This window comes from Lactuca serriola, chromosome 5 (assembly GCF_051521515.1).
Source record: "Lactuca serriola cultivar US96UC23 chromosome 5, Lser_US96UC23_V15, whole genome shotgun sequence".
NCBI classification, from domain to species: domain Eukaryota; kingdom Viridiplantae; phylum Streptophyta; class Magnoliopsida; order Asterales; family Asteraceae; genus Lactuca; species Lactuca serriola.
In genome coordinates this window covers 354,132,758-354,152,429 of record NC_136412.1, presented here as the reverse complement: position 1 = coordinate 354,152,429, position 19,672 = coordinate 354,132,758, and the positions used below count along the sequence as shown (strand labels likewise).

General features: G+C 31.2%; 1 protein-coding gene across 4 annotated transcripts; it reads right to left on the bottom strand.

Annotated features, from left to right (window-relative positions):
* Positions 1-1,968: 1,968 nt before the first annotated feature.
* On the bottom strand, positions 1,969-11,290 carry LOC145055610 (protein transport protein SEC24 A-like). Of its 4 annotated transcripts, XM_079003960.1 has the most exons (15): positions 11,151-11,290; positions 10,898-11,053; positions 8,031-9,330; positions 7,799-7,937; positions 7,355-7,545; positions 5,983-6,090; positions 5,689-5,892; positions 5,067-5,298; positions 4,662-4,811; positions 3,798-3,954; positions 3,573-3,700; positions 3,166-3,488; positions 2,891-3,082; positions 2,554-2,806; positions 1,969-2,467 (listed from the first exon to the last, which is right to left on the bottom strand). In XM_079003960.1, exons 3-14 carry the CDS (start codon positions 9,276-9,278, stop codon positions 2,573-2,575), a joined length of 3,306 nt encoding a protein of 1,101 aa, XP_078860086.1. In that variant the 5' UTR covers positions 9,279-9,330; positions 10,898-11,053; positions 11,151-11,290; the 3' UTR covers positions 1,969-2,467; positions 2,554-2,572. The 4 variants fall into 4 exon arrangements, with proteins under 4 accessions (XP_078860086.1, XP_078860087.1, XP_078860085.1 ...); XM_079003961.1 differs by lacking the exon at positions 11,151-11,290 and having other exon boundaries at positions 2,550-2,806; positions 10,898-11,144; XM_079003959.1 differs by lacking the exon at positions 11,151-11,290 and having other exon boundaries at positions 10,898-11,144.
* Between the last annotated feature and the right edge of the window lie 8,382 nt (positions 11,291-19,672).

The window sequence follows — 19,672 nt, the reverse complement described above, 5'->3', positions numbered from 1 at the left end:
AGAATAAAGTCGTATATGCTTACAAATTACGTTTGAAATTGAATTAATTTGAAAAAAAAATCAGATTTTTTAAATCAAAATCATTTATTATCCCATAAATCTCGATTTTTCCTTTTTTAAATTTGTCTTAATTGACTAAAATGCCCTTATGCTGAAATTTGTGTGATTATATGGTACATGTTACCCTATTGTAATATCATAGACCCTCAGATCATAACCTTTGATTCTATTCCATCCGGTGGTCTAGATCTGTGCATTCTGACACACAATAGTTAGTAAAAACAAAATAACTTAACCCTATATATATATATATATATATATATATATATATATATATATATATATATATATATATATGATAAAACTAAATAGTTTTTTAAAATTAAATATCAAAAGTTTATATCAAACCAATATAAATTTTACCTACTTATATTTTGGAATACCGAAACATATTTTTACCTTTAAGTATGATAAATTGTTTATTGGTTCGATATAAACTTTTGATATTTAAATTCTAAAAAATTGTTTAGTTTTACGGTTTTACCAAATTTTGAATAACATGATTACACTGCTACATATGTTAAAATAGATAAACATATGAATAACATGACATTAATAACATTCAATTCATGTTTTAAAAAGAATATAAAAATATTTTATATGTTTAAAAGGCTTGTATTTTCGAAATAATAACGTATCATATTGTTTTTATACAAACAAATATATTTGTATAATAAATTAGACAAATATATTCGTATTTTATATGTTTAAAAGGTTGATGTTTGTGTTTTAGAAATAATAACTTATACAACTATATTTATTTTTATAAAAAAATATGATATATTATTATTTCTGAAACACAAACCTTTTAACCATATAAAAAATATTTTTATTTTCCTTAAAAAAAATTGCATGTAAATAAGGCGACCACATAGTGACTATTATAATCTCCAAAACTGCTTTACGAGCCATTAATATATACAACGAATCCAAAACAACCACGTAAATCACAAATAAAAATGAGATTTGATAAGTCTATATCACACCAACGACTTATCTTAAGATGAATTTGGGACATCACTTCACACTTGATGAGCACATGCCGAATATCTTTTGTAGTGTTATTACAAATCGAGCATAAGCAACAAGGAATGTCAATACCACAACTAAACAAGTTTGTTTTGGTAGGAAAACAATCCAAGATAGCTCTCTATCGAAATATATTAACCTTACGAAGAATGATTTTATTCCATTCGATCTTTATAGAAAATGATATCACTCTGTGTCCATCGATACGAATTTGAGAATTGTTAACAACATATTCTATTTATAATTTTAAAGAGTTTTTTGTAAAATATTTGTAAACTTAAAGACTTTTTTGTAAATAATATTTAAAGGTAACCTGGAAACCTACTATTACAGATAGAAATGACAAAACCGACAAAAAATGGCAAGTTTGCGGTATAAACAAACTAAAAATTTGTAGGAGGGAAAAACCGATATTTTTTGCCAAACTTAAGGCTTTTTATGGCATTATCCCTGTAATATACTTACTAAGCTTTAGGTTGAATTGTGAATTCGATCCTCAAGTGTTGGTACCACCTGTATATAATTGCTAATAAAAATTACCCTCAATCTTTTTAGACTTAAAAAAACGCTTTTTAGTTACAACTACCATAAAGTTACTTCAATTGTGACTAAAATATAATAATTGATGACTTGCACTAATAAAATTTATCTATATAAATCAACTATCTTAAATTCTATCTTAATAAGACCAAAATAACAAATACTCATACTAGGTTCATAGTAACGCATTTGAAAATCAAAAATTGTCCCTCCAAAAGAAAATAATATCTAATCTAATAGGTTCATTTAGTAAAAATTTATAACTGATAGCAATCAACCATCTTAAATCAATTTTCAGGAAAAAACAAAAAGTTGTATATGCAAATATACAATACACAGTTGTCTCAATATTAAATGGTTAATTTACCAGAAAAAACGTTTACATATCTAGACCACAATTTTATGACAGGAAAAACGAACTACACACAAGGTTTTTGGCAACAAAAAAGCAACACTAGTCTATCAAACGTTACTCTAAATCAAATGACACACAATACCCTCCAAAAAAAAAAAGTACGCCCTCGTTTCATATCTCCTATGAAAATTCATCAATCAACAAAACAAAGGTTTTATGTTGGGCCATGCCTAGGTTGGCTTTGAAACCTTGGTTCAAGAAAAAGAAAACGATCGTGTATGAGTATATATATATATATAGCTTATAAATATAGCCTACTGAAACAAAAATCCACGGTGAAGAAGCAAACAAACAGGATGACGTCTCATCACCACCATAGATATTAGATGGATAGATAAGTTCCCGATAAAAAGATGTCCTTGGCATCAACTCAAACGGTGATAAAAATTAATTCAAAATTCATGTATTTGATTTGAAGTCCCCCTGTTAATCCAGCAGATAATCAGCATATATGTATTTATGAAAAAGACAAACAATAAAATAAGTAGAGAGAAAATCAGCTTACCTACCTGGTGGATATTTAATATATTATTGCTGGACTTGTCGATGGATCTGAATTATCCAATCAGCATAACCATTCATACCACCAACCTGATCCTCAACCAGATTCAACAGCAAAAAGAAACCTTCCCGAGGCTGTTCCCCTTGTCTAACAAGATGACATAATTGATAATAAGACGCGTCCCCTTCTCTGAGTCTCTTTAATATCCCCATCAGCTTTCTCGACAATTCATTCTCACGTTCATTCAGACAAACCTGGCTCTTAAAAACCCCATATCATAATCAGTTGTATTATTATTATTGTTAAATTATATTTTAAAAATTAAAATATCAGGTCAAACATACCTTGGAGAAGTCTGAAGCAGATGAATCCTCGTCTACTAGATTCCTGGCTAAATCAGGCGAAAGCATGCGCCCGAACCACACCACAAAACGAAAACCGTCATCAAATATATAAATCCCTCGTGAATCCAAACTCTCTGCAACGAGTGGAAGCCGTTTACAAATTCTCTCAAATTCACCATCAACTCTAGGTGCCTGCGTTGTGTATACCATAAACCATAAAGCATCACCATGTACTGAAACCCTGAACTAAAAAAATGCAAAATAAAATAAATTACCTTCACGAGATACTCGTCGACTCGTAACAGGCTAGGATATAAGAGTTTTAACATCTTTTTAACGGGTAAAGCCATCATGGTAAAACCTGCTGCACATCTTTCATCAAGCTGTGCATCAGCATACCCACCACGAAGTGCGGTTGATTTACATAGTGACAATCCGTAAATAGATAAATATTTTAATGATTCTGGGTAAATCATCCTGTTTCCCACACGATGCTGCACAGCGTGAAGTTTTCTGTATTCTTTCAGAGCTTTCACGATTCTTAGTTGGATCGCGTTACGTGCGTCTTCCAATTTATACGTCAAAGACTTCTCAATTGCTGCACAGTCACAAACATAAAAAAAAATTAAAAAAAATCACTTTTTTTATTCCTTTTTGGGAGAAATAAATAGATTTTGCTTACCTAATCTACCAAGTAAGGAAACAATGGCACCAGTATCTGCCTGGCGATACATTTCTCCTAAATCTGCAACCACTGATGCTGCAGCGGTGTGTACTCTAATACGCCTTTCACCACAAGATGCAGTGTATCTTTTGGTGGTTAGGTTAAGTATTCAGATTAAGAAGCTAGGGTTATAGAAAAAGTTTAGTTTCACAGAAATATTATTGAAGAATTGTAGTAGGATACAATAAAGCCACTTGGAAATATACAATCTGAGTTGTGAGCAATGTCTCTTCAAGAGCAAATTGCATTGCATAAGCTTTGTCACAGTCAACGGCTGGAAGTGCTAATAGATCTGTGGATCTTAGCATAAAGTTTCCATGATAAGAAGTGAAACGCACTCCTGCAGAGACAAGATTAAAGAAAATCGGTCTTTTACTGAAAATGGTAACTATTATATGCAACTACCATTGTTACATAACTACTGCTTCTTTGTTACTTAATGGGCTTAACAAATAAACCATATATAGGTGTTTTTTACTTAATGCAGAAACAACAGCTTCATAGATAAAGCCAAGGAACCAAGGCTTTCCCCATTATTCCAACTGTTTACAAATTTCACAATATCTACTTTTGGGCTTAATACAAGATATAGCAACATACTTGTGTATTAATTATTATAACAACCTACTTTAATTTCTTTCTATTACACCATTGTACATTCAATTTTTCCTTATCAAGGCATTGTACTTTAAAAAACCTACCATTTAAAGCACTGTACTTTCAAAAACAAATTTATTATTAATAAATTACCCCTTGAAATTATAAAAGTATAAATTGCTTTGTATTTCAACGACATTGCTATAATTGGGTAGATTCTATAAAGTATAAGGTTGTAATAGTAAGAAATGGAAGTACGATGCTATAACAAACAAATCAATAGAAGTGAGTTGCTATTTCTTGCAGTAAACCCTCTATTTTTTCCTTCCATTTTCCCAAATGTGCTGTAATTATTTTTCAAATATTTTTTGCCCATTACTTATCCTGATGGCACTTAATAGAGAAAAAGAAAAAAAGAAAAAGGGGCAGTCTCAGAAGTAGTAGACTAACCTTTCCCACATCTGATACGCATCACAGCTTCCCATGCAGTTTCTCTAGTAAGATCTCTAGCCAACTCATGTCTTAGCTTCTCTGTATGAATGGCAGAATGGAAGCTTGGATAATAATATACCTGCCCACCAGTGTATTTTGCCAAAGTACCTGTGCATTATGCATGTAAAAGTACAACAATCAACACTGTTGATCCTCAAAAGACATTAAACTTATATATAACAGTAAGGGGACATTTCTTTTTCATTTGAAGACCTTAATTTAATCCCATAAGCTAGAAGAGCCTTTTTTTCTACAAAATCACCCTTCATTTTTATTTCCCCAAGAGTGATGTCATTTTCTAAATATCATTTATCAAAGAGAGTAGACAAATGTTGTAGAATGAAGTTGGGCATGCGTGCATACCTAGTGAAGCTATATCAGTATACTTGTCACTGAATGCATATATATTGACTGCAACCTGGAATTTAGTGAAATCGGCTGCCATCTGTTTATAAAATGGATCTTCTGGTATTCTTAAAGCATGTTCTTTATCTGTTCCATAAACACGAAGATCATCTCCACGCAACCTCAAACGACCAACACCAAGTGAGGGAAGAGTGCTCTGGAAAATTAACAATTTCCCTCCAAGTTGGCTCTGAACAAAACAAAACATAACTTATTAATGATGTTATTGCAGAAAACTATTAATCAGTCCAGGAGAAGAGGAATTGGAATTTGTAGGAATTGAATTTGAAGAATGTATTTGAAGTTGGAATCAGTCCAGAAAACTATTAACCATTATTTTGCAGAATGTATTTGAAGTTGGAATCTATCTGTAAAAGGAATTGGAATTTGTAGGAATTGAATTCTGTCACATGTTTGGTTGACAGGAGATGGAAGGGAATTTGTGAGTGTTCACGAGCGAGAAGAGGCGTTTACTTGTGAAACTCTAGAGGGTTAAAAGGGTATTTGAGTATTTCTAAAAGAAAGAAATGTTGAGAACTGAATTCCTTGAGTTTTAGGATATAGGATGAAAGATTCTTACCATAACCATAAAAGCTGCTTTGAGGGCTGGCCCAAAAGCAGATTCAACATTGACATTGTCCTGAAACATGGAAGGCAAGCTATCCAGGAATGCCTCAACCACAGGTCTAGAGTCTGATAAGTTGACAAGGAGATCATCTGGCAATGGAACAAAAATATCTTCCAAATCTGAGACGACCATCATTTGAGGCTGTGTCAAAGATGACTGGAAAAAAAAAACAACAAAGATGCTTCAACATCAGTTAAGATTATAATAAGGAATCATCTGTGAACAGTTAAACTATAAATCACTTGCCTTCATATTATAAAAATGAATGGTGCTGTCAAAAGTAATGAACCCAATCTGTGTTCTGGGGCTGCCTGGCAACTTATCCAAACAAGATTTTATAGTTTGTGCCATCACCTAACAAAAAGAAATGCATAAATGTTATCATGGGAATTTGATACTTGGATCATATATGAATCAGTGAATCAAAGAAATATGTGTTTGAATAGGATTCCAAGGTCAATTAAGGAGGACGACGTCTTAAAAATCAGTCTGCTTAATGACCAATTTAACCTTTTCCTGTTCATGACTTTATTGCCCCCGCTTTTTTGGTTGTTATTTACAAATAATCTTGATGGTCATGAATTAATGATCCTTAGTGTATGTAATAATAATGAGGCAGCTTAAGACTATTGTCATGAAACTCTATATGCAGTCAATACTTTACTTCCATGCTTGAATTTATGTACTGGTTCTCCTACCTTTAAATGTAAATCATTTAGGCCTTGTCACTTTTTTTCTTCATTATATGTTGTCTAGATAAAGTTTTGTCGGATTAAATGATGTACGATATCTAACACGAGAAAGTGATGTATAAACAGATACCGTCAATAAATGACCATTTTAACCTTCTATTTAGAATTACTGTTGAACTGTCTGTTTGATAATTCAGCATGTAATTCTAAATAATCAAAAATTATAGATTTATGAAATACTTAAGTGAAAAATATTCTATATAATAAATTAATAAGGATATAGATTATTAAACATTTTATATAAATAAATAAATAATATTTGATATAATTATACAAGTATGAAGTGAATAATCATATATTTATAGATACAAAATAATTAACTAAAAAACATTTAGGAAATGGATGGCGCACTAGGGGAAATGACAGGGTGAAACAGAAATGGGCAAATTTGTAAAAAAGTTGGGTCTTAATGACAAAACCCTCTTTTCCCTGATTTTTTCTATTAAGTCGTTCTTTCTGCAGTAAGTCAAAAAGAAACAGCATCTTGGTATACTCTGCAGCCCAATTGATTGTGTTCTTCATGCAATATGTATTGAGCATCTTGAAATTTTTTTAAAAATATCACAAATTGGTTTCATAATTTGTGTTCCTAGGTTTTCAACACACACAAAAATATTATAAAGATGATTATTTTAATCTACCAAGCCAGCATACTCTAGAACTTGCATCCCCTTGGGTCCCATAACACATTTGTTCATAAATTGGTCAATGTTCCAGCAAAACAACTGGTGTTGCATCACTGCACAACATCAATTTCATGCCTGCAAACATAACTGTAGGTAGTAGGCACCTATTCTTACATAACATGTACAAGCCAAGAACAATATATACATGCTTCCAAGAATATATCTAAAGAAAAAGCTTACCTCAAGCATTCCACTTTTAACTGCAGATATCGATACATCGATCAAGAAAAAGTACAGTGGTGGCATTGGAGGCCGAACCATGTACTCAGCAGGAGCAACAAATTCCACAGAACCCTTTGTAAGCTCAGGATGTTGATCCAGATCAACTCTTTTTCCAGTGGCATCCAAATGAGCAAAATAATCATTTTGCACTGTATATTACAGATAGAAATTATTTAGCACGAATATCATAATGGTAACAAGGTTTCATACATGAGTCACGACAGTGATGAATCAATAATCTTCCCTAAACTGATGATGAAGCAGCATAAAAATAATGATTTGGCACATTATGGAGAAACAATCCCATACATCAACAATATATTGTCAGAGTACTGTTTCAATCAAGACTCACCAATATTGAAAAACAGTTCATGTAATTGTGAAAGGAACTAAAAGTATTACCATCATTAAGCAAAGCACATATATTGCATCTCCACTTTCTTCCACCATCCGTAAAAGTCACATATGGGTTCACATATGTACGACATCTTCTACAACGCACAATTCCCGTTGTAGCAAAATTAACTATGGGAACTTCCTCCTGGACAGCAAACAGCAGAAAAATTAAAACAATTGTTTCATTGCATACCACATGTAACATCTATGTAGTTGCTTTGAGTGCAGGAACACTCACACCCTCAGGAGCTTCTGCCAGGGGACAGACAACTGCACCAAGAGGCAACTGCCACCTTGAAACCAGAGACTGTGAATTTGGTATTGCACTAGTGGTAAGTCGTAGGAATCTAGAATCACAATTCATGGGATACATCCCAGCAAAAGCAGTTGGTTCTACATCACCATCCAGTGGTCTTGGCAATACTTTACTATCAAGCCCAACATCAAATGATCCAGGCGTAGATCCTAGAGAAAGTGAGCTAAAATCTTCTACCAAACCACCCGCCATAGCTCCCGTTGGAGGTGCGGAGCCTCCTACATACATTCCTGGTTGAGATGCTCCTGGTGGAGGTTGTCCATAAGCACCTTGATGAGAAGAAAAAGGAGCAGCTGTGGTTGGCTGAGGGGCATAACCTCCTTGATGAGAAGGAAAAGGAGAAGATGCGGTTGGCTGAGGGGTATAACCTCCTTGAGTAGAAGGAAAAGGAGAAGATGTAGCTGGCTGAGGGGTATAACCTCCATGATTAGAAGGAAAAGGAGATGATGTAGCTGGCTGAGGGGTATAACCTCCTTGATTAGAAGAAAAAGGAGAAGATGCGGTTGGCTGAGGGGTATAAACTCCTTGATGAGAAGGAAAAGAAGAAGAAGCGGTTGGCTGAGGGGTATAACCGCCTTGATGAGAACCTGGTGGTGGCGGTGGTGGTGGTGATGTTACTGTGTTACTCTGTATATAGCCAGGTAAAGAAGATGGTGGTCCTGTTGGGGGTGTAGGTTGCTGCATGTTTGGCCTAGAAGAAACACTGTACAAGCTTTGGGGTGGTGATCCCATTGGTGCTGGTGGTGGCTGACGATTTAGGGAGGTTGACATTGGTGGAACATGGCCGGGAGGTGGAGGTCTCATTGTTGGAGGGAATATGGGCTGCCCCACACCGGAAGTTGGTGGCATGGATGGTTGAGCTGCTGAGGGGAACTGTGGAGTTGGGAAACGTTGTGTAGGTCCTGTGGTTGGTGGGCCATATGAAGGAGTAGGCCTACCTGGTTGCATGGGTCTAAAACCAGGAGTCCCGGATCCAACCGTGGGCCCAGGAGAAGAAAATGGAGTAGTTAATGTTGCAGGGACTGATGTTGGCCTGAAAGCAGAGGCCTCTGATCCAACCACAGGATGAGAAGAAGAAGAAGAAATGGGCATGTTGCTTCGAGGAGCTGCAAAAGGAGTAGGAATTGGCCCTGGATAAGTATTCACACGGTTTGGATTTTCAGTCCCCATTGCTTGCTTATGTTGCACTGTATCACTTTATTGTTAAGCTTCCATAAATAATCTGCAAGATCATGCAATTTCATTCATGTTATTTTTTGATGAAGCTCAAAATTATATTATACATCATTTTGTATCTAACACACAGCATAGACATTCATGCATTGTGTATACACAGACAGGAGAAGTACAATTGATATAAAAAAAGCCCTTGAATTTTAGTAATTCTTGTTTTATGATTTTGTCTACTTATATAATATGATTATATTTCGACATATTCACTTTCCATAGATCATGTTTTTATATGGCCATGTGCAAGGTCCCTTCTCAACCATCTAGGTCACAACAAAATGATAGCCATCTTCGGTAGATGATTGCAATGTTGAACAAAACACAAAGTGAATTTTGAGAAGAAGGGGGGGTATCACATATTTCAACCCAATCATGTCACTTTCACAAAGCTTATTGCTTCGTGCAAGTACAAATCTTTCCCCTCTTCATTGAATTTCTTTGACTAGAGAGTCCAAACATGTTGATGTTGAGCATAACTGCTAGAGGTCATTTGCATACATATGTTGCTTTTCGGTAGATTTATTGGATGGGGCTAGAATGAGCATCTAGCCAAACTTATCAATACATTTTTTACGGATTTTACAACAAGAGGTCTAAGCATCTAGGCCTGGAATCCTATAAACATGTATTCCATTTCCCAAAAATCAGGTGCAACTTAGTAGGATTTATACTTCATGGTGCTTATGCAGGAATGCAACTATACGAAGTGAATTTATATAGAAATACTGTCGAGTAAAAGTAAGCTCATATCAATCTATGATCCACAATGCAACTCGGTGGACCACTAACATTGAAAAAGCACCTCCTGCCTATGCAAGTTTAGTAACAATGTTATATGGATAGCAAAGAACCGATTATGCTAAGACCTGCAGTTAATGAGAAATAAGTTCACATCTAGAACTAAATGAGATCTAATAACAAAACCACCAGAATTCATGCACTCACAGCTAATAAAGTGTATTTTGCTTTGCTATTTTGAACAATTTATTGATAAGTTTAGGTAGAAGTAGAACTGGCTTTAGCAATCATAAAGATTAAAATTGTAGGGCTAATATTGGTCAGAAGTAGTTGTAAACTTACATAAAGAAGATCTGTATGAAATGAAAGATCAAATTTGGCATGATATAATGTTCAATTCAGCACGAACCTAACAACTGAATAGATACTTTCTATCAATTAAATTTTGTAACCAAATCAGTTTTTTTATTAAAATTAGGAAAAACTGAATCCGTGACTCCTACATAAAAGTCGCAAGTTTTGCTGTTTAACTCACATTAGATTTGTATCCATGGAACTTATCAAACAATTCAATAGCAGAATCAATTATCTTTCAACTGCTGCTAGCATGCACTAATACAGACTACACGATGAAATCAAATTTAGAATGACGTTATCAGTCAATAGCCAGACAGCTAAACTTGATCTCCACCAACAAAACCGGATTAATATAAATAAGCAAGTTAACCATCAGTTCGGCAACCAAAATCCTATCAATAATTAAGCAAACACGAAATCCAACACGCTCCGGTGATGTCGACAACGTCCATATGAAGAATTACCTGATCGGAGGAGATCTAACAGAAGGGTGACCGAAAAGGAGTTGATGAAGGCAGCAAGGCGATCGGCAATGGAGATGTGAGCGTCCACAGACAACGATTTATTGCTCTTGTTGTTGCTCTTGCGCTCTCTCTCCAGAACAGAATGTAAACAGAAACCTACAAATGGAGATTCGTTATATATATGAAACTATAATTGATTTTCCAATTGTTGACGATGAAATCGATTTGGACTGAGAAAGAAGTCAGAGTAAACCTCCAATTATTGTATCTTCGGGAAATCGAACGGTAGATTAGGAACCCTAATCGATCGATTTACTGTCATTGCTTGTGTGTGAAAGGTGAAAACACAGTTTTTTACAAGTAATATTTTCAGATCGAATTTCGAATGTTGATAAAATCTCTTCGTAGATAAAACATAAGTAATTTAAAAAACATACAAACAAATATATTATTTATATTATATAATATATTATATATTATATAAGTTAGATTCAAATAAATTTCAATAAATAAATTCTTTTATTTTAGGAATAGGAATGTATTTATGGTTAAGATTCGCTTTTAATTATCATTTATGTTAATTTCCTACATTCATTAATAATTCTAACGATCTTAGTTTTTATTTGATATAATATTTGATTAATTTTCGAATATTGATAAATTGTGCTTCGTAAATGCATATAATTTAAAATAGAAATCAAATATTTTTTTATTAGTTGTGATACTTATGTATTATATGGGCTAATTTAAAAAAAAAATAGATATAAAATTCTAAATATTTGAAAACTTTAAATTTATAAGAAAAATAAGGAATTATTAAAATTGAAATATTTTTATATTTTAAATTTAAATAAATAAAAATAAATTAATGAGCTTTAATTTGAGAATTTTAAAATTAAAAAGTAAGACAATCAATTAAATTAATATTCATTTATTACTATATTTATTATAATTATTACATTAAAATATTATGTGGAATTTAATAAAATAAAAAAACCTATAAAATGACATGTGGAAAAAAATTAATTCAAATTATCAAAAAATGACATTTGGCAAATTGATTGAGAATGTGACATGTGGCAAAAAAAAACCTTAATTTAATAGAGTAGATTCTTTTTTGCTATTATTTTCCTATACACATAAGATTTACAATTGTTATATTTAATAAAATTAATAAATTTTTATTATATTTGTCATCATCTAAAAGTTATAAGAAAAAAAAACTAGGAATATATCTAACTTTTCAATTTAAAAAAAAAAATCTATCATGTGTTCGGCGCAGAGCGTTTGAGAGCTTCTACCTCTAGCATTTGACAAAACGTTCTGTTTTGAACAACAAGTCTCATTAGACTATTATTTTAATGATATAATCCTTTTAATTCTTATCTTTTTAAGAATTATATTTTGAAAACAAATCATAAGAATCAAATTCCATATTTTATTATAAAATAGTTTTTTAGAAGAATTCATATTTTAATGATTGTGCTATTGTACATTACACATAAATATGATTAATTTTATTGATTGTATTTATTATTTAAAAATTTTTACAAATTATAATTTTTTTTATTTTAAAATTATTTGATGTCATTTTAATTGACTTAAAAATGTTGTTTATATATTTTTTCTATATAGTATTAAATTTTGTTTTGTATATATAATATATTAGATTAATTACTATATATAATTAAATATAAATATGAAATATAATTAAAATGATATTGTCTCACCGAAGTGATGTTTTATCTCAACTTGATTTTGATAACAAAATGGTTTAACTTTTAAAGCAAAGTACAAGTTCAAGAAGAGACTTTCTTGGTATCTCTAAAGTTGTTGCCATCTTTTCTGGTGTTGACATTACAATGGAGCCAATTCCATACAATATGGGTGAAATCTAGGGATGTCAAAAAGTTCCATGAGACCCCGTTCCCGTGGAGGCCCCGTCCCGTTTGGGGGAAAGTTTTTTAAAAAAATCGGGGGCGGGGGCAAGATTAACCCCCGTTTTAATTTCGGGGGCGAGGGCGGGGGTGGGTAATCCCGTTCCGAAACCCCGATGAGGACCTCGTTAATAAATTATACATACATTTACATATATTAATTATATAAATATAATAAACAATAACATGATTTTAAGCTTCCAAAATTCATCAAAAAATATATTTTTAAGTTGTTAGTATAATGTTTTTAAGATGTCATAACTTTTTTATTTTTAAGATGTAAAACTCTACTATAAATCATTATTTGCTACCTAACAATAGCTTCTTTTAGCCTAGATAACAACTTCTTTTAGCCAAAAAAAGGTAGCTCAAAATCAATCGGGGCGGGGAACGGGGGCGGGGGTGGGGGTAATAAAGGGGATTCGGGAGCGGGGGCGAGGTAGGAAGGCTGAAAATTTCGGGGGCGGGGGACAGGAACGGGGGAATCGGGAAATTTCGGGGGCGGGGGCGGGGAATGCACTCCCCGTCCCGTTTACCCCCGTTAACATCCCTAGTGAAATCCCAACAAATTACCATAAAGAGGTATATGCTGATATGCAAAACTTTTTCATGAACACTTATCTTCAGGCTCTACGCAATGTGAACACACATTTTCAAGGCTAAGAGTGGTTAGGGAAGTTGTAGATGACACAATTGGCATTGCACAGGTAACTCGTACACCATAAACTAATCACTAACAAGATTTTTTAATGTAATTTCTATTTTTATTTTTGGTTTAACTATTTTCCGTATTCGCAGGTTTCAAAGATGTTTGAAGAGGAAATGTATTTGATCAACAATTTTGTAGGGTTGTATTTGGTATCCATTTACCTCTTTTCGACATGGTTTAAGAATCTTAAATATTACTAAAAGAGAAACCTTATGACATCATCTTAAATAATCTTGACCATTGATTGTATTTCAATCTTATTTTTTCCACCCTTAGATCAAATTGCTGACATCATCTTCTCCATATGGAATGTATTTAATTCCAATAAATGTTTTCCAATCATCAATCAATAACTTACATTCGTTGAAATGGAATGTATTTAATTCCAATAAAAGTTTTCCATATTTTACATCTTGATTTTTCAGTTATGAAGATTTTAATATGGTCAATTTTAAAAACATATTACTAACAAATCATTTCAATCAAGGCCTTAATATCAACCATTAATATAAATTCGTTTATATTAGTAAACCATTAATATAAAATCTTTTTTTATTAGGAAATCATTAATACCGAAAAATCATATTCAAATTATCACATACATATACGATTCATTATTGAATCCACGACTCACATTTTATTTTCAATCGTTTCTTTTCTTCAAACATTCTCCTACAACATCGTTAATATTGCTTATAACTTCCATCATCATTCTCTGCTATAAACATTCGCTCTTGTGCGCTAGAAGGTCAGTACCTTCTTTCGCTTTTTATATTTTTTTCGATTATTTTTTGTTCCTATATCAAATGTATGTATTCATATATTTCGATTTTCTTTGTCACAAACTACATGAAATTAGTTAACTACTTTTCTGAAAATTTTCAAATAAGCATGAAAAGATATTAGGTACCTTTAACAAAACAAAAATAAACTATCTTGGGAACTGACATTAATTACGAAAATGTTACTTTTATATATTAGAGATGATTATGATTTTTTTTTTTTAATTTTTATGTCATAAGAATCCGGTTAATTTTGGCATGATTTTAAAATATCATTGAAATTATTATGTTTTTGTATATCATATCAACCTACTTTTTTATCTTTGTATAGTAACAATAAAAATTATTAATTTACACAACAAATATAAATATTTCAAATTTTGTAATATTATTATACCTTACAAAATACAACTCCCTCCAAAATAAATTTTCACCAGTAATTTCATCCATAATTTCAGCAAATTTAAATTTGTATTTTCTTTATATAAATTTTTTTTAATGATCCTGATTTTTTTTTCTCCAAAAGTATATCAAACATTTACGTCTTAGATAATGCTGCCCTATTATAATTATTATTTTCCAAAAATATATCCGTTTAATGAGGAATTTGATATAATAAAGGAAGTGAATGTTAACTAAAATGAGATATATATTCCATAATTATTACATGAGTTTATTAAAAAAAATTAATATCAAGGTGTAAACATTAAGCATTTTTAAAGTGAAATTTCAGAATACATACAAACGATGATGTTGTACAATGAAATATAAAATTGAATAAACTGAAAAAAAACACTATTAAAGCAGTCAATCTTGAAAATAACATAGTTATGAAAAATTATAAAGTAAGATAAAAATTATAAGATATTAGGAGATTTGTAAAAAGTACATTTAGTAAAAGTGTTACGGTTATTAGAAAAAAAAATAAGACCGTTAAGATTAGTGAAAATACAATATATAAACTAAATTATCACAATACTAATGAAGTGTCATTATTTGATATTTCATATAATTGAAAGATATATCAAATTACATTGATGATATACTAAAATTATTCAAAGTTGCGCCAAAACTAATGCAAAGTTCTTGCGAACACCAAATAAATAAGAACAAACATAAAAGCTAGCATTTATATTTATAATCAATTTAAAATAAACCAATCATGATTTTGAAAAGAATCTTCATCTCTAAATATTATTAAAAGAGAACCCTTAATTTATCAATCAAGCAATCAGGGCCTTTGATTGTTTTTCAATCCTATATTTTCCACCATTAGATCAAATTGATGATGTCATCCTGACTAAACTTTTGGTCAAACATCGTTTTTGTAACTAACATTCTTAACTTACAGTCATAATCCCTGATTTTTTGGGATTGAAATCAACAATCATTTCCGTTTTCTAATAGTCTCAATCCTTTCCATTTTTTAATTGATGTGCTACAAGGAAAGAGTTTATTCCAAATCTATTTTTGTATAGTGCATTATTTCATCCACAATTGTATGAAAATTTTATTTTTACCTAATTTAAACTTTTCTAAAATTCAATTTCTCAATCTATTTTTATATATAGAATTACAACTACACATCTATCGTTATTTGACAAATTTCATCTCCACCTATAATGCTTACTTCTTTGGAAGGGTTTTAACCATAAAATTGGGCTTTTTTTACTGCTCTTCTTTGTCTGTTCATCATTTACCCCTCAATAGATAGCACAACTGGTGAGTTTATTTTTTATTATTTTTATTATTTTTTTATTTTTTTTACTTTCTTTGTGTATCTTCTTTTTGGTTTGTGAACTATAAAATCTATATTATGTGTCTATGTGTCTTTCCTATTTAGTCGATTTCATCTCAGATACATTTTGGTGGGTGTTCACTCAAAACTTTAAAATCTTCGATGTTGACAAGTGCTTAATTTTTATTTTCCTTTTTAAATTCTACTTTCATTATTTATAAAAATAAGCATGCATCGTTTTTGTAACTTACAGTCATAATCCCTGATTTTTTCGGATTGAAATCGACCCTGATTTTTTGGGATTTAAATCAACAATCCTTTCCTCAATCCTTTCCATTTTTAATCGAGTGCTATAAGGAAAGAGTTTATTCGAAATCTATTTTTGTATAGGGCATGTATTCCATCCATAATTGTATGTTCATAAGTTTGGGCTTCTTTTACTGCTCTTTTGTGTATGTTCATCGTTTACGTATAGATAACACAACCGGTGAGTTTATTTTTTTATTTTTATTTAATTATTTATTTTTTTACTTTCTTTGCATATCTTCTTTTTCTTTTGTGAACTATAAAATCTATATTATGTGTCTATGTGTCTTTCCTATTTAGTCAATTTCATCCCAGATACATGTTGGTGGGTGTTCAATCTTCAAAACTTTATAATCTTCGATATTGGCAGGTGCTTAATCTTTATTTTCCTTCTTAAATTCTACTTTCATTTTTTATAAAAAGAAACATGCAATTGTCTATTCATTGAGTTACACCTTGCACAAATGATTGAATTGCATCTCATCATATGAAGTTGCTTCAAATTGCCATTGAAATTTCATTTGATTAAATGTTTTGTACCTTGTAATAGGAAAATGATAAGAAGGATACGGGAGTTGACGATTGTGAAAATGCATACAAGGTGTTTGATTGAATGTCTGGGTGAAATTATATTAATATACATGAACAAATGGACATTCAATTCACTTTTATGAAATTTGGTCTATGTTTGAATTTTTCTGATGAAATTTATTTATTCCTAACACTTTAAATTTTATACAAATACTTGAATATGCTAAAATGTGTTTACTGGTATAGCTTATATTTATCGAAAATGTAATATGCATACGTGGCTATTAGAACACACCTAAAACATATGATTTATTAAAATAACAAGTTGTTGAATGGTTTAAGGATCAAATACAAAGTATCGACATCTTTAATTTGACAGATACCTTTTATTTTCCTCAAAGATAACGTAAATTATCATGTGGTGAAAGCAATTTGTGGTTGCTTGGAGTAAAAACCAACTTATTACACGTAATAGTGAGCCAAAAAAATATGGTAATCAAGAATAATTTCACAACTTTTCTCTCCCTGAGTTTAACCATTTTTTTTGGTTTTGGTCCTAAAAAGATTTGAATTGCAATTCCAATCCTTATTTGAGGATTTTGCATTGTCTTTGGCCCCTCTATCATTTGTTTTGTTGTGTAAAATTATGAAATTGATATACACAATTGTTCTGATATACACAATTGTTCTTTAGTGCATGCACCCTCTTCATCCAGTGCTCTAAAAACACCATCACATTATGGCCTGAATATACAGTTTTACGTCTAACAGTAACATGAGGCTTTAATTTCGTTGTCCAACTAATGATTGATGAGACAAAATCATTTAGTGAATGGATTCTTAAAATTGTTGAAGGTAATATTGGTGGTTCTAATGATAGTGAAGTTGAAGTTGACTTTCCAGAAGACGTTATCGTTCGCTCTACATGTGACCATATTCTTTCAGTTGAATTGACCATTTATCCGTCTTTTCAAAAGCATCTTGATGATCCATCATATTTTCAAGATAAAACTATTTTGGTCCCTACAAATGAAAAAGTCGATGCTATCAATGACTACATGTTAGGATTGATGAAAGATGAAGGGAAAACTTATCTTCAGATTCTTTATGTGAGACAGAGTCAACATATTATTTTGAAGAATCAGTTTACTCTCTGAATATATTGAATGCTTTTTAGGCATCTGGAATTCCCAACCATAAACTTACACTAAAAACAAGTGTTCCTGTCATGTTGCTTCGTAGTATTGACCAATCCACATGTCTATGAAATGATACTAGGTGACAAATCATTAGACTTGGAAAACATGTAATTGAGACACGAATTATAATCGGTAGATTCTTCAATGAGACTACTTATATACCACACATGAAGTTAACTCCGTCTGATAAAAGAATTCCCTTCCGTTTTCAGCGGAGGCAATTCTCAGTAGTTGTTTGTTTTCTATGACCATGAGCATTAACAAGAGTCAATGACAACCGTTATCAATTGTTGGAATGGAATTTGTGTAGACCAGTATTCACTCATAGTCAGTAATATATTGTTGTTTCTTGCGTGACAAATAAAAAAGGCTTGAAGGTACTCATATGTAACGATGAAGGCCGTCCAACCAATCAAACAAAAAATATTGTCTACAAAGAGTTCATTCAACGATTATATATAATTAGAAAATTCGTTTTATTTTTTAGACATTTCAATATAATCAATAATATGAAATCTCTTTATGTTATTTTATCTTTTTTTTATTGTGTCGGCTTTTTATAACTTTATATGTATTTTTTATAAGTTCCCCGCGTTTTACGCGGGTCATAATCTAGTATTTTACACTATTATGTTTCAATGATGATGTCATCAATCTTTCTTAATTAGGTAAAAATAGCCATTATCAGTCTCGAAATGCTTTCATAAATGTTCAACATCTTTTTGTAATTTATTTTGACTAATAATCACAATTAATTAGTGTTCTTCAATTGTTTTTGGTCTTTCTAAACAAATAGATTTTATGTACAAGGCAAGTTAGCCTTTTCGACTTTGTCCCATGAAAAATACAACAAATTTTTTATTAGCATTTTGTCCTGTTGATGAGAGATTGTTGCAGCATGAGTAGACTGCATGATGAATCTATAAATTAAATTAAAGGTGAAGAAGATGATGATGAAGACAAACAATGAACACGATGGTGAAAAGGATGTTGAATGTGAGAATTTGTAATTAAATCTAATTTAATCAATTATTAGTCTAAATTATAATGATAATTATAGGACTTATCTTCCATATTGAATCCTACATTTTGATCGCTTAAAGTCTTAGCTTATTGTCATTTTATCTATTTTGCTTTTCTTCTATTACTAATGTTTTAACATCATCAGCAATATGTCAATAAATAATTTGTAAAATTGAATATGAGACATCATCTATAGTGTGTTGAAACATTTAGAAATAACAATATACTTTCTTAAATTTGTGTATTATAACATCCTACTTTGAACTCAACTAGGTTTCTATAAAAGCATGCTAAAACATATACTCACTTAAAACAAACTGAAATTGAAATTAAATCGTATATGGTTTCATTTAATATGAATAGAAAATTAAATAACCAACTATTTTATTACAACTCATATAATTATGTATCATACTCATACATAGTAATGATTAATTATTAGATGATTTTGGACAATCATGTTTAAATAAACATTTGCTTCAACTAAAGGGAAAATCTATATTAATGTACAAATTTTCAAGCATGGCGTACTATACCAATATTGTTTTTT

Excerpts from the sequence above, each read along its gene's own strand:
- LOC145055610 (XM_079003960.1), bottom strand. The coding sequence starts at position 9,278 with ATGGGGACTGAAAATCCAAACCGTGTGAATACTTATCCAGGGCCAATT. Across the intron at positions 5,299-5,688 it reads AAGCAGCTTTTATGGTTATG|AGCCAACTTGGAGGGAAATT; the intron begins GTAAGAATCTTT and ends TGTTTTGTTCAG. Across the intron at positions 3,701-3,797 it reads TATTTCCAAGTGGCTTTATT|ATACACTGCATCTTGTGGTG; the intron begins GTATCCTACTAC and ends AACCACCAAAAG.